The 16,230-nt window shown below is 42.5% G+C and overlaps 1 protein-coding gene across 1 annotated transcript in view; it reads right to left on the bottom strand.

The window, feature by feature from the left end:
* Positions 1 to 16,230, bottom strand: part of B3GNTL1 (UDP-GlcNAc:betaGal beta-1,3-N-acetylglucosaminyltransferase like 1) — a 274,115-nt gene that overhangs the window by 65,041 nt on the left and 192,844 nt on the right. The window contains exon 8 of the mRNA XM_056850830.1: positions 9,627 to 9,751. Within this exon, the coding sequence (XP_056706808.1) occupies positions 9,627 to 9,751 (125 nt within the window). The remainder of the gene's footprint in view (positions 1 to 9,626; positions 9,752 to 16,230) is intronic.

Raw genomic sequence — 16,230 nt, 5'->3', positions numbered from 1 at the left:
CATTATTCAGATTCTATCATCGCACAGAACAAACCACTTAATAATATATTCCCATGCCTCCAGTGCAGAAGACGATGAGAGTGAGACTGTTTCCTTCTTCACAGAATCTACTTGCCTTCCAGCAATGTATTCTGTAGGGTAAATAATCGTGGGAATTATCCGGGGGGGCGGGGGAAGCAATGAGTAATTCATACTTTTAAATGTCACCAAAATGTATAGAACCGACTTCTATTAGCCAATCATAACAGAAGCTAACTTTTTTCCCTTAAGAGAGTTGCAAAATTAGGTGAACACTACTTAGTTTCTGCCTGCAGGGTATGTGAGCTCTGACAAACTGTGATCCGCATAACTGAAGATTTAGAGTGATTGCTACCTTTGCTGAAAAGATTAGCTGACACACCTTTCTTTAAACAAACCATGTTCTTTAGCTTCATAAAGATTTACTTCTCACTGGCACTAAGCTACAAATGTTTAAAGTGATATGCATTGTCTTAATTGCGCTTTCAGACAAGTTAAATGGCTATACTGATATCTTCCTATTTGACCATCGACATCAGGCTTCGGTATCTAAAGAAATTAGCTCAAACCCTGCCAGAAATGTTGTTAGTCCTAAGGGGCTACTGGACTCTTGCTCTTTTCTATTACATCAGGCTGTTTCTGAATGTTTGTATGATTTCTTGAAAGATTCTGTAAATTATTACTTCCCAAAAAAAGTCAGAATATCATCTTAATTATCTACAAGGCAATATAATTTACATTGGAAAATTTGTGGTGTCAAGAAAAAATGGACAGCCTGTAGTGGTGGAGCTGAGATTTTTAGCTCCAGAGGCAAGGCACTTTATTGCCTCATCTTGAACCCCTGCCATCCATCCTCTGCACATGTATAAAACAAATACGTTATTTAAAATTGTGTCAATGTTTAACTACATGCAAAACCATTCCTGCTGCACCTTTCCCCGGTTTTACCTGGTACCCACTTTTTAGTTGAGCAGTGCCTAACAGTGATGAAAACCAAAAGTTAGAAAAACACCTTTCCAACAAAGTTTCTCAAACTATATAGTGGGAAGCCATTTTCCTGGTCTGAAACAGGTTCTGCCTATCTGTTATCCTGCCAAGGCACCCTAGGCTGCCAGGTATGCCCAGTTAGGTGTACAGGACTGGAATGAATGCACAAGCAGAGGACATTGATGTGTAGCCAGAGACAAAATGGAAGCTTTCTGGGACCCATCTTTGTGACAAGCTCCAGAGCCAACCAGGCAAGCCCAGGCTTGTCTGCCTGCCTCCCCATAGGCTTATGCCAGGTGCTAATATGTTGTATCACTGTTTGATGATTTACACATCCACGGGACATTGTAAAAATACTGTAAGAACCTTTGCCTGTGTACAAATTTTAAATGGTGAAAATAACATCTTTCACTACAATTGACAATGGGCCACAAAACATATACGGTGATTACTTTTCAACATATCTTTTATGTATTTTTGGATGTGTTTGTGAAAATATGTATGAATGTATATAGAGCCTTTCTACTCTGTATGCTCAGTCTCTGTTTTACCTGTTTTATCTGGCATACTAGCCGCAAATAATATGTATGTATGTATGTATGTATGTATGTATGTATGTAGGAACACTGAGGAAGGCTGAACAGGCCAAAACATGTATGGTTTTATATTGGTCATTTGCATTTATTATAGATCATCAACACTGTTGGATATTTAGAAATTTTAATTTGAAGCCTGTATGTTTTGGGCCTAGTATTTTTAATGCATGTACATTCTATAATAAATTATAATAATAATTTGTATAATATTAGCTCAACTTGTAATTCTTTATGCCAGGTGCAACCTGGAACAATAAGTCAGAAACACACCTTCTTCAGCATACGTTTCACTTTCTCCTGCAGCCAATAAGCAAACCCTCAGTAATCTTCTTCATAATTAAACCCCATTCAGGGAACCTGGACTCCTTACTCAGCATAACCAGATGTCCAAAATAAACCCATCAAGTTGCAAAATAACCAGAAACCAAACTCCTCTGAATCATCCCCTCCTTCCTGAGAAACATCTCCTTTCATTTAACAATCTATAGCAGAACTTAATCAAGAACCTAGGTATTGTTCCCATCTTCTGTATTTTCTCACTAAAACTCCTAAGCTAATCATAGAGCAATCAAGCCTTGGTCCACCAGTAATGTTTGGTTACTGGTAACTTCACAGTACCCCAGGTCACATTTCAGGTATAAATATCTCCCTTTCTGCCATGGCAAAGTACGACTGTTTTCTTGGATCCAAAACATGCACCCTGTACTTGCGTGTACAGTTCCTATTGCTTTCCTTACTGGTCATTTCTCACTCCACACAGCTGCCTCTCTGGACATCACACCTCTTGTCGGTAACTATAATTTCCTCTGGGAACCTCGCATCCTTGTGTCCGCCCCCTTTTGCTTTTTATTTCCTAGTTCTTGAAGGTATCAGGATTAATGTGTTTTGCTGTGTGTATACAAATTTGATTATTTTCAATAAAACCCTTAAATTTATAAAAAGCTTTGTTACTGGGAACATTTCCACTGATGTGCTCGTCCTTGTAAAATAGGTCTGAAAGATTCCAGACGCCAACCTTCTCGCAAAGCTCTACTAGTCTCCTAGCTAATTTCCCCCAATAAAAGGGGACCGCTCTATTTGGTGTAACATATCAGTACGTTTGCAGCCCCCTCGCAGAGCAAATAATGCCCCCAGGCTGTTTCAGCTTGCAAAAACAGTACAGGAGGGAAGGCTGAAGCACCTTCCCCTCTCACGCGGTGGTCTTGATCTGTGCAGTTGATGGTCTGAAAGTCAGGCCAGGGAACCAACACCCAACCTATGAAAATCATCTTAAGTTTGACCCTAAGTTTGTGCATTAAAGCAAAACCACGATACTGCATACTGACACTTTTAAAGCAATCTTACTTCCTTAATCCTGTGCAAAAAGAGGGGGAAACCCCTATACAAAAATATGCAGGGTGTTGAGTGAAGTATAGCCGTTGACTCATCACCCTTTTGTTTGCTGGAACACCAACAGTTTCATAGATAGATGCTGTATTTTCTGACATCTGTGCCCAAAAGTTTGCCTCTCCCTTTTCTAGCCACTGAGTCAAATCAGCTTTTACCATAAGTAAAATGGAACAATCCTTACCCTTTTGGTTAGCAACTTTTTCCTTCTGCAATCCAGGTTGTTTCTTGAAACCCTGACTTTGGACCACAGTCCTGGATAAACCATTTGTCCAAACCAAATGAACCTTCCCAAGCTTGGAAAAGGGCTGCTGGAGGGAGAGGAATGCAGGAAAGATCCATGACCCTTGTTTCTGCATACCAATGGATCCAACCCATAGGATGGTCAGACCCGGTTTTCCTTTCGAAGGCTAGTTGATTTGGCAACGTGTGGTCAACAGCAGCACCAGAATTCTAAGGACCTTAAACAACTTTGCAAAACAGGCAATGCTGTTCAGGTACAGTCTGTGCTTCTGAGGATTCCTCTTCCAAGACTGAGGATTCTAGAAAGAGATTCTCTTCAAAGTGAGCTAGGGAACACTGCCCTTTGTATAATAAATACATGCTCTGACAGGAAGAACAGGGAAATCTGTGGCCTTAGATTTATTTATTTAGAAAATATATGTGCTACCTTTTCAGAGGCCTGCTTGAGATGGCTCACAAAGCAAAAAACAAATACCATAAAACCACAAACATGCCATGAATTGTAACATTAAACGGCTTAAACCGATACCCATTAAACAGCCCTCGGCCTACAAGCAGACCATAAAAACAGATTTAAAAGATGGCATGCTTCAAATGAAAGCATGGATAAAGGGAAATGATTTGGCTAGTGCCTAATGTGGCTACATGAACTGGCGAGATGCCAGGCAAGCCTCAACAGGGAGGGGCATTCCAAACACTAGGTGCCATCACTGAAAAAAAACTCCATCTCTGGTTGCAACTCACCTCGCCTCTGCTGGCAGAAGCGCAGAGAGCAATAGTTGGAAAGAGGATCTTAACCAGGCTCTGGACAGTCTGGGAAGAAGTGGTTCTTCAAGTACACTGACCCCAAGCCACTTAGGGTCTTAATGACCAACTTACTCCACTGGGGCCTCTTCCTTAGCAACAATTTCCAACCAAACTTTCTCTTATGTGAGACTTCCTAGAAGACTGGAGTACAGCATGGGGTTTCCAACCAGTATCTTTCCTGAAACCGAACTCCTGATTTCATTAGAGACCCATGGGAAAATAGCTACTCAGCAAACTTCTGGAAGGAGACCTCTAATGAACTGGATATGCTTCCTCAGATTTTGGGGTCAGGCTAGCCCAACTTTGTTCTATCTTGGAAGCTAAGCAGGGTTGGCCCTGATTAGTATTTGGATGGGAGACCACCAAGGAAGTTCAGGGTTGCGATGCAGAGGCAGGCAATGGCAAACCACCTCCGAATGTCTCTTGCCTTGAAAATCCTATGGGAGTCGCCGTAAGTCAGCTGTGACTTGACAGCCAAAAAAGATTTTTTTTAGAAATTCTGTCTAAGAATTGGGACTGTGAAGAAATGCTCTCCACCCTAGAATTCACCCTGCTAATTCAACCATGGGGACTAAATTCTGCTTATGAATTGGAACGCAGCTGCAAACGCAGTAGTGGGCCAGGTTTAAGCCATCAAGCCCAAGCAAAGAGTATTTAAGAGCTTAATATGCTAATGGCTTTGACTGATGTAGGACAATGGTATACCATCTAATATGTTGCTATATCATCTACTACAGTCCTTTGACTGATGCAGGACAATGGTATACCATCTAATATATTACTAAAATGTCATACCTAAAAGGGCAGAGAGGGAGACAGCCAAATCGGTAGAAAAATTTCCTCTTTGATGCAGGAAGAACAGAATGACATCAGGGGAGGATGGACTCTCCAGGTGTAGATAATTAATTCCCAGAACACAGGGAAGAAGTTCTCTTTTTTTATGGGTTCTGACCAGAGAGGCATAAACCATTCAGGACTAAGTCTTTACCTAGGGACTGATAGCATACGGACCTGCCTAAACCTCCTGGACGGGACCTGGCAACCTGCTATGCAGGTACTTGACTACTGTGCTGGCTGCGCGCCCGCCCCAAACGCTATGGGACGGTCGCTGCGCGCTCCGTTGTCACGGACTCGGCCGCTCCTGCGAGCGCCATGCAGCTAGCAGCCAGGAAGCAGATGCAGGGGCAGCCTCCGGTGAACCAGAGGGAAGCCGTGTTCCTGTACAGACTCTGTTCCAGCTGCAGCCATGTCATGAGAAGCAGAATGTCATGTAGTCAGTGCCAAGCACCCCCCCTCTTGCAACATCCACCGCTTAATGGGCCGTCAGCAGCCATCCAGATATCAAGATGAGCCGTTCCGCCAGCTCCGCAGCAGCGATCCCAGGACGTTTACACAGATCACACTTATTGTTCCAGTGGGTTAATCTCGTCAGCAGAGAATTTCCAGTTCATCACGGGTTGCAAAAGCCATTGGAATTAGAATAGATTCCCAAATTCTCACTACCCCACCCCGGTAGCCACAGCTTAACCCTTTGTCATGTTTTGCCACCTGGGAACCTAGGAGGGGTGAAACCCCTCTCCCCACCCACAGAAAAACAGTATATCTGGGGTGCCCCCAGCCCATATCGCTCTCTTGGATCCCAACCTTAGGGCTTCCCATTTCATACAGCCTTCCACTCTACTGGAGTGAGCAGCCATGCTAGAACTCGCAAAGGGCTATCCCTGCCCCCTGTTTATTCCCCATGCCCCCCCTATACATTCATCTTGATCCTATGGAACTCTGGACTACAGGAAGGTATCGTATATCCTGTGAAAATATTCCTGCCACTGGCAACCGTCTCTCTCTCTCTCTTACCTTTGAATTCTTAGACTCTATGTATGTTTGTGTGTTGCACTACTGAATGCTTGAATACATAAACACTATTAATTTGGTATCCATTTGCCTCTGTCTTCATTCCAAGGTCACAGAATATGGACTCTGGTATAGTTGGCTGCGATCTCGCTATATAAATACATAGTTACCGATTGCTCAGCTAATTCCCCCAATTAAAGAGCAATTCGGGTAACAGGACTCTACCTTGTCCACATGGGGAGAAGTCCAAGGCATTAGAACTAAGGTAATGTTGAACTTCAAGTAATACGAGTCTGTCCTAATTTAACATTGGTACTGACTATAGGGAAAGGGGATTGTGTGTTTTTGCCTTTTCTTTGCTCAGCTTGATGCTTGAACAGGCCCGTGCATACTCTTTATTTTTGTTTATTAAATTTCCTCATATTTTGAACACTCTAAGTCTGATATCTTTAAACATACCACGGCTATTCGCTATTGCTACCTAAAGTGCTGTAAAGGGGCAGGGCAAGATAAGCTCCCCATCCCTTGAGCGTGATAGCTCGAAATGGCAAAAAGTTCACTCGATCGGCCCCACGCATGCTTGTAGGAGTGAAGCAGGAGACGTGGCAATGAGGTGGAGCCTCTAAATGGCAATGCAGAGTGCTGGATGCTAACTGGAAAATACAGTAGGAGATACTCATTGATTTCCTGATGATGGTGGCAGCTACAATTTGGTTTGATTTTGGTACCTCCCCCAGAAAAGGGGAAAGGGATGGCACTGCAGATTCAAGATGGCTGTGAGCGCTTTCTGACCTCACAGGGACCTGAAGGGTTTGCAAGTCCGTGCCTTCACAGAGGTGAACAGAATGCCTTGCTAAATGGAAAGGTGAGCCTTCCTTATCATTGGAAAGGGGCTTGTTAACCTCATTTTGGTCTCTCTCTAGCTAAAGGTGAATTCTGAACCCTCGACAGCTTAAGATGTCATTTTCATCACATTTTAAAAACAAACTGTCACCCTTACCTGGAAAGCTGCTTGCCACGGCCATCATTTATGCTCTATGAATCCTGGGCATGCTACAGGTTCTCAGTAAAGCCTTGGAGGAGGAAGGGACACAGCTCACACTTCTGGGGCGATGTGAGGGGGAAAGAGGATGGGAAAGAGGCAACTTCTGAGTGCTAAGGTGGGATATCCCAATCAGCAAGCATGTGGATATGTCTGTAACTTCTTCACTATCTCCTCAGGGCCAAATGCCTTATTGTAAATTTGGAATGACCATGTGGGCTGGGACTTTACTGCAAGTCTTCACTATACCACTGCAGGAAACCCTAGCTCTACAGACAAGGGAAACAGGGAAAGAAAATGAAAATCTTGACATGCAACAGTAGAAGAATAACTCCCTGACAGAGCTTGTCAGGAACTTCAGTGCCTGTACAGCGAACAGCCGGTTTGGAAGAACGAGAACCTATTTCATCAATTCTAAACTTTGGCTTTAACCAGGAGGAGGTGCTTTCCTCCCAGCTTTCAGAATGCACTACTGGCATCATCTCAGAAGAAATTAACCTTAACTTTCAAGAGAGAACAAGATGGAATCTTCCTAACTGTCCAACCAGCCCATCTGAAACTGCTTTATGGCACTTCCACATTCCAGAGTATGCTGTAATCTAGGGGGTTTGTGCCACACAACCTTGCAAGCTGGAATCAGCAACAGCTTGCTGTTAATTCAGAACAAACTCTCTTCCAAGAATATGTTTTCCCACAGCAACAAACAGTGCTCTTCCAAGAAGTTTGGCACATCATAAGCATTGGTTGGAAGAATTCTAATAAACCAATCAAACTGTCAAATACATCACTCCATTCAACTAATAATAAAAAAGCAAGTACCATTCTACTTTTTAAAAGAATGGTTCATTGTTTGTTTCCAATGCCTTTACAACAACAAGTATGGGATTTTTTTAAAACCTCCATCTTTTTCTCTCTCTCTCTATTTGACAATCTACCCCCTGTCACCAGCCAGTCACCTCCAAGATGAACACAACAGCTGTTAACTGTTCTCAAAATTATTGTCATGAGGCAATAGCTGTTCTAGGGAAAACTCTTTTCTCCCCCCCCCTTTCCCCCTTTTCCATATAAAATGTTAACTATTAGACAAGCTGCTCAAAGCCTTTCGGATGAAGCAGAATATGATTTGGATTTCCCAGTTAGCATACGTTCAATTAGCGTACAGTGAAACCCATTATCCATAGTTTAGTTACCAGTGTGGCCTGTGTATCCTCCATGTTAATGAAATCATACTAAATCTGAGCCATGTTTTATGTGCTTCTATTTTCATCTTAAACTTTCACTAAAGTTTGCTCAATTGCTCCATGAACGACACAAGCCCTGAAAGTTTATCGTCCAAGCCCTGAACACAGCTCAGAGGAAACTACACAAAAGTCTCGAAAATTTTATTTTTAAGACTTAGGGGAACTATGCAGTCCCTCAATAAGGCTAAACGGTACAGCCCAGAGAAGCTGCCAAGCCTTGAGAGAAGGGAAACTGCGCCATTCTTGAGTTTGTGAGATCAAGCTTACAGAAACTCCTTGATTCAATTAAGTTTCAGTTTTAGCAGACTACTTTTATTTATTATTGGTGGACTTGCATGCAACAAGTGTGTTTGTCGTTATGGGATCAAGCCTTGGAGTCTGCTGATTCATGTACTCTCTGTCCTTGGCATGGATGCTGAAGACTTCCTGGATCCCAAAGCCAGGGGGAAAGGGGCACACATATTGAAGCCATGGTAAGCCCTCCTCAGCCCAATCCATGAGGCTAGACACACGCCTCTCATCTACCTACATCTTCAGTTTTATTTACTTCATTCATACCCTACTTTTCTCCACAATGGGGACCCAAAGCAGTTTACACCATTCTGAGAATGTGTAGCTGGCCCACAGTCATTCCGTGAATTTTCACAGCAGAGCAATCATTTGAACCTGGGGGCCCCAGATCCCAGTCTGAAACGCTAAGCATGATGCCACATTGGCTTTTGTAGAGGGGCTGGGTGCTGTTGAAGAGTAGCAAGCAACCAGTCCCGAGTGAGTCAAGGATGTCATGTGGTAGCAAGTCGTCCAGTGGTTGCTTCTGGGCCTGGCCACACTGAGTCCTCCCTCAAAGGCTAAAACAGCCATGGAAAAGTCTCTGCCCACTCCCCCTGCCTTTTACTGACAGAAACCAATTCTTGAATGCTGGCAATTCTGTGTGGTTGCCTAGGAACCGCCAGTTGTGGGTATTTGTTTCTTAAAGCTACAGGCACTGCTTCTATTATTTTGTGTAGTTTTAACCTCCCTACCCCCACCATGTATTTGTTTTCAGATTTTTCTGCAAACGTTGGTTGTGTTTCAGGTTTGTATAAAGACCTGTCGTCTCTATCCATGGTTTAAGTTTCTGGATTTAAGTATTAGATATTGTTGAGAATTAGATATATTGATTATCTGAATGTCATAATCCTCAAATCACCCATGCCTGAAAGCAGATTGCGAATGCAAGTCTTGGGAAAGTGAACAATATCAATATCCCAAGTAGAGTTGCCAACCACCAGGTGGGGGCTAGAAATCTCCCAGAATTACAACTGATCTCTAGATGATGAAGATCAGTTCACCAGGACAAAACGGATGCTTTGAAAGGTGGACTCCATGGCATTATATCCTACTGAGGTCTCTCCCCTTCCCCACCCAGAGTTGGTAGCAGTAATCCCAAGAAATTCCATACAAAACATGTCTTACTCTAGAACTGAATGAGTCGTTGCCTGCGGATGATAACGGTACTGAAGAAGACACTGGTCAACTCGAAAGACTTCACCGCCTTTTCGGATATGTTCATAAAAATACAGCAGATCTTCCGGAGTGCCCTAGAACAGACCAGAATGTGTTCAGTTCAAAGGTAACTAACATATTAACTAATGTGTTCAAAGGCATTTAAAAGCCACTGGAATTCACACACAAAGCTACCTAATGGATATTGGCAGACATTTCTTGTAGAAAATATATTGCTGGTTTGAAAATGGAGTATGACTACATTCCTGCAGGGAGTGAGGGTGATGAAGCAGCTGTCACACTTTTACAAATGCATATAAAATGTTTATGCATTGATTCATAGCTTATCTTCCATACTTCTAGCTACTTTCTATAAGATTTCTAAACAATAGATGACATACCCCAATGTAACACTGTGATGGCCAAGTGCTTTCTCAGCTCCCCTCTCATCCTGTCCCACCTTCCTGTAGCAGTGACCGAGTTGATTTAAGTTATGGGGTGGGTTGGAAGTGGTCAGTAAGGCAATGTTAACAAATGACTGTGCTCGATTACATGTGGCTATTACAGAGGAAGCCTGGGGAGGCCAAACAGGAATCTGAAGTAATTTCTACTATTTCCCCCTCGCCTTCTCCTGGAGTGATTCACACCAATACCTTCTTTTCAAAACACCAAAAAGTAAGTTTCCTGTCTCTTATTTAGAAGGGCTTAGTGGTTTGGTGGATAAGACAAGGGATGTGACAAGTTATTGGTTATTACAGCAAGGGACAGCAGAACACTGCTTTAAAACAGTTACAAATGCACATGCCCACAGCTTTACTGAACTGACAGGCTATTTCTGTCAGAGAGTGAGAAAGAATGATTTTATTTGGAATCTCAGCCTATTGAAACAGGGTTAGCTTGTCTCTTGTCCATCAATATCCTCACGAGTCCCTAACCTATTTCCCTAAGATAACACAGGATACTGGAACTATTCCCACCTCTTTATTGGCCACCAAGCCCTATGTACCTATACTATAGATGTCTAAGTTCTTTTCCTTCACTAGGCGAAACCTACCTAACTATTCTCCTGATAGTTTCCCCTGTTTTTCTCTGTTACTTCCCCAAGCCCTATCTGAGGCAATGGCAGACTTTCCCTCCACTTAACTCTCCTCCCCAAGGTTCCACAGCCTCTCATTTGCTAATGTCACTACGAGGGGAATCTGCCTATTCCTCTCGTAGGCAGGGATTTTGGGGGGATGCCTAGAGGGCGGAACTAGAGGCCATCCATCACAAGCACGCACAACATTAATCTCAGGACAGGAATGTTTTGTGAAGTGAGCACAGCATTACTACATTATTTTTGTTTCGTCATAATTGACAATCAGGCGTTCCTCCTGGTAATGTAAGGCCAGAGCTCCCAAAGCACATTTCAACCCAATTTTAGTCTGTGAGAGAATCATCGCGTCATCCACATACGTAAGTATTGATAACTTTTTCCCTGCCAGTTTTGACACGTGGATGTCTACATTATGCCTTCGCTTTATGAGCGAGTCAATATACATGTTAAATAAAAAGGGAGCTAATATACAACCTTGTCTCACTCCTTTCTGAGTAGGAATTGCGTCAGATAGATGGCCCTCCTAGCTACACCTGACCTGAAGGCTGTGTTCTCATGAAGTTGGACAATGAGAGCCAACAAGCGTCTGTCAATTGTAGAGCTGGCAAGTTTGGTCCATAAGTGACCTCCAGAGATAGTATCAAAAGTGGCTTTAAAATCATCAAAGGCTGCAAATAGTAAGCCCTTGCCGATATATACATGTTTGTCAACTAGGTGTTGTAAAATTAAACATTGATCAATGGTTGATCTACCGTGTCTAAAGCCGGCCCTTTCATCTTCTAAATAGCCTTCTTGGTCTAACCAGTCACATAGTTTAAGGCAGAGGTGTTTGGCATATAGTTTACTATGTTTAAAAGGCTGATAGATCTGGCATTACTACAAAATACCCTGAAAGAAGTCCTCTAACAACAACGACAAAATCTATTGCTCCAAATTTCCAAGATTGTACCTACTGAAGCCATCAAGTGACATAGCCCCATCCTATTTTTCTGGACCTCTGGCTCTACCACAGCTTAACAATCCACTTTAAAATTTTGTACCCTTATTTCATGCAACTGACGCTGATGACTGAACATCTGCTTGACTTTAGCAAAGCTGTAACCACTAGAGAATATAAAACATCCCATATAATCATCACATGATCGTAAAATATTGTTTGTTTCTCATCCCAGTCTCTGTTACCAAGATGTCATGTGATGGTGCTATGTAAATACATGATTTACATAACAGGGGATATTTATTCAAGCATGGTGGCATCATGTTTGAAATGAATCGCACCTCAAAAGCACAGGCCAGGTAACCTAAAAACAAGCTGTTTCTGTGGGCAGAGGCATTTCGTTTCTTACGTGCTAATTTATGTCTGCAGAAAATACAAATACTAGAACAATTCAAACACATTGTCTTTTTACTTGATTTTCCTTAGGCTGCACGTTAAGGCAGAACACATATATTGAATGAGCCTGCCCTTCCTCATCCTTCTTTCACCTCTTGGTTCTTTTATTCCTAGCAGTAATTGGGACACAGAACTTTTTGAAGCTGGAGAGACACAGACTGAAAGGAGATTCTTTGCTGAACTTGTCAAATACTGATCTCCATGACTGCATATGCTATCTTTGGGATGCTAAGACACATCACCACCAGAATATTTTATTGTTGCCTGTTAGGTAAAGGTAGTCCCCTGTACAAGAACTGGATCATTACTGACCCATGGGGTGGCGTCACATTCCAACGTTCCCTAGGCAGACTGTTTTACGGGGTGGTTTGCCAGTGCCTTCCCCAGTCACTTTCCCTTTACCCCCAGCAAGCTGGGTACTCATTTTACCAACCTCGGAAGGATGGAAGGCTGAGTCAACCTTGAGCCGGCTAGTTGAAACCAACTTCCTTCAGGATCGAACTCAGGTCATGAACAGATCTTGCACGGTAGTACTGCAGCTTATCACTCTGCGCTACGGGGCTTCTACCTGTTAGCCATTCCAGTATTATAAGGCTGAAGACAAGTATTTAACATTTTTTTAAATAATCTATATTAACAGGTGTATTAAGTAATTTAGCAGGTAAAGGATCTATGCAGTGGGAGAATGAAAGAAGACCTAAGCACCAGAAAAAAGGAAACTCAAATTCCTTCAACCTACCATCCAACTAGATTTATCTCTCCCCTGTGCCCAACTCTGCAGTGTTGCTCTATGTCAGCGGTGAAATTTAAACCTGCTTCTGTTCCTCATGTCATGCTCCAAGCTAAGTAAAGTTGGCCACATGGTTCTAATTACCAAGCAGCCTGCTGCCCAAGGTCACTTGCCTATTCAGAGATTTCTTAGGGTCTTTTTTATCATTCAAAGTAATATTTCCATCTTTCCATAATTTAGAATACTACAATTTAAACATTCAACCGCTAATTTCAGCACCAATGGGTTTTCAAAGTGTTACTTTAAACTATGAACTGTCACACCAAAATGGCTGAAGGACTGCTTTAATATGAGGGGGCGGTAGGGTTCGAAAAGCAGAGTTGCCTAGCTCTTACAGCTGAAGTGCTTCTGTGTATTGCTTATTTTGTTTATTATTTATTTAAATTTATAGCCTGCCCTCATTCCCAGCCTGGCCGGGCTCAGAGCAGATAACAACGTTAGTACTCATGTTCAGTGTTCAGTAAAGTACAAGAAACTTTATTTGCCAGTTTAACACCTAATCCTCTGTTGGTGAACTGAGTCTAGTAAGGAATAAACATATGGATTAGGAAAAGAAGAGAAAACAGGAAAACCCATGTAGCGTGCATATGCACATGGGGAAATGCAGAAGGAATAAATATGTTTTCTTAAGATCAGACAAAGTACAGTTGCCAACTTTGGAGTATGAAATTCCTGGAGATTTTGGGGGTGGTGCCTAGGGAGGGTGGGTTTGGGAAGGGGCAGGAACTCTGTGGGATATAATGCCATACAGACCAGCCTCCAAAGCAGCCATTTTCTCCAGGGGAACTGATCTCTGTCGCCTGGAGATCAGTTGTAGTTCCAGGAGATCTCCTGGAGGCTGGCAACCCTACATCAAAGTTATGATGATGGTCAAGTATCGAGAGCTGGTGTAAAGACTCAAGAAATCCCAAGTTCAAATATCATGTCAGCCACAAGCTCACTAGGTGATTCAGCCCTGCCCCATCCCCTACTTACAGTGTGGAGATAAAAATGCTGTGATCACCCCAGCCTTACAGAGCTGTTTTAAGAATTACTGAAATCATGTACCTGAGGGGATTTGAACACCATAAATGCTAAGTATTACTTAAAGGCTAGTGTAAAAACAATGACGTAAAATTGCTAGGTGTATGTTTCCATTGACTGTAGGATAATAGTGATGGGCCCATGATGCTTTATACATTGGGAAAAATTCTTCAACAGTTGGAGGCCTACATTCTAATCCTAAATAGAGTTATAGCAAAGGTATAACTCTCTTCAGATTTGCACAGCTAGTTAGATTGTAGTAATACCTATGCTGCCAGCAAGAGCCTGCTATATTTAATTAGGTTGACAATGAACGCACATGAAGCTCCCTTATACTGACTCCGACTACTGGTCAATCAAGGTCAGTATTGTCTACTCGGACTGGCAGCAGCGCTCTGGGGTCTCAGGCAGAGGTATGTCACATCACCTTCTACCTCCTCCTTTAAAACGGAGATGCCGGGGATTGAACCTGGGACTTCCTGCATGCAAAGCAGATGCTCGGCCACTGAGCCGCAGCCCCTCTCCATTGGTGCAGGATTATACAACTGATAAGCCTGTACCTTTGTAGGCTCTACAAATATCAGCTCTTTCAAGGCTCTTCAGTGACTATAGGACAAGAGCTCTTATCTGTCTCATAGCTGTTATCGATTAAAAAAAGCCTACAAGTGACTGTAAAATGCTTCTTAATAGCTGCCTATAGTGTCAAAGAAAGGCTGTCAACACATTATCTCTATATAACACATTAGAAAGACAGGGACTTTCCCAGCTTTGAAGTCACAAGAGCTCAGCATATGTAGACGCATCGAGAATTCTGGGCACAGCTCTGAGGACCGTGTCTGGTGCATATAATGGAGTCAGGAAGAGAAATAAAAGGCACTGTAGAAGACAGAGCTGGAAAAATTCCTAGGCTTTTGCAGTTGGTGCTTAAAAACGTGTAACATTTTTAACCCATTAAAGTAATAATAAAGAACTGGAACAATTACGTTGACTAGAGCCAAAGGCAGAACTCACATTTCTTTCTGTTCTGGCAGGTTGTTTTATAGAAAGAGCGCACTGAAGAAACAGTTGAAGACTATTTATTCACACTTGCCCAGCTTATTTCAACTGACTCAAAAACAAACAGATGTGTATCACTCTGGGCATTTCATCTGCAAAACTAGAAACCTCAACATTGCATAAATTCATCTTACAACAAGGAAATTTCAAAGGATTCACATTACCAATTGAAAGTGCAAACTGAAGTTCCAATCCTAACATGCATTTATTTGAGAGATTTTACTCCCGAGTAAATATGCGCAGAATCAGACTGTCAGAATTAAAAGCTAACTCAAATATTAACACCGAGAAGTTTCAACAGCGTTTTAAAGAGAGCTAAGGCCTTGGACTATCATAACAGCATGCAAAAAAGGAGGTTGGTCAATGTGTATCTGGCAAAATCCACCCAATCTTAGGACCACAACAAAAGATTGGCTCACAAGTAAGCAAAACTCTGCAAATGGCAGGTTTAAGTGGTGTAGTGGTTAAGAGCGGTGGTTTGGAGCGGTGGACTCTGATCTGGAGAACCGGGTTCTATTCCCCACTCCTACACATGAACGGTGGACTCTAATCTGGTGAACCGGGTTGTTTTTCCCACTCCTACACATGAAGCCAGCTGGGCGAGCTTGGGCTAGTCACAGTTCTATTAAGTACTCTCTTAGCCCCACCTGCCTCACAGGGTGTCTGTTGTGGGAGGGAAAAAGAAGGAGATTGTAAGCCGGTTTGATTCTGCCTTAAGTGGTAGAGAAAGTCCTCATGACAGCTTCATGCATCTTTCCTCCAATCACTGAATCACAGCAGACATTTGGAGCTACCTGTTCTATCTCTAAACGAATTAGGGCTAAATGAGACAGCATAAGCCTCTCAGCAAGGCTAGTAATTTTTTACATGCGTAGGTTTGTGGTAAGCTTTAACTTCATGGGTGACACGAATCATATTTTTCTTTCCAAAGTAGTCACCAGAAATACGTTTCAGAACTTGTTAGAACCCTACACATTAATCTAATGTTTAGACCCTTTTTTAAACAGCTTTCCCCAGAATTACTCAAATCCTGCTAAGCCTCTTGCTAGCTATGTGACTGAACTCCATGGTATGTCCTGATAGGTCTTTAAATCGTTTTGACCCAGTTCTAAGACAGGAAATCTGTGATAAAGTTATAACTGCTCCATTGTTTGGGAAATAAAGTTAAAGTTTACTCTCCTGAAACAGACGTATGGAAGCAAACACCAATAAACAG

The sequence above is a fragment of the Euleptes europaea genome, chromosome 1 (genome assembly GCF_029931775.1).
Source record: "Euleptes europaea isolate rEulEur1 chromosome 1, rEulEur1.hap1, whole genome shotgun sequence".
Lineage (NCBI taxonomy): Eukaryota > Metazoa > Chordata > Lepidosauria > Squamata > Sphaerodactylidae > Euleptes > Euleptes europaea.
The sequence above is the reverse complement of the archived record's forward strand: the minus strand, read 5'-3'. Positions and strand labels throughout refer to the sequence as shown.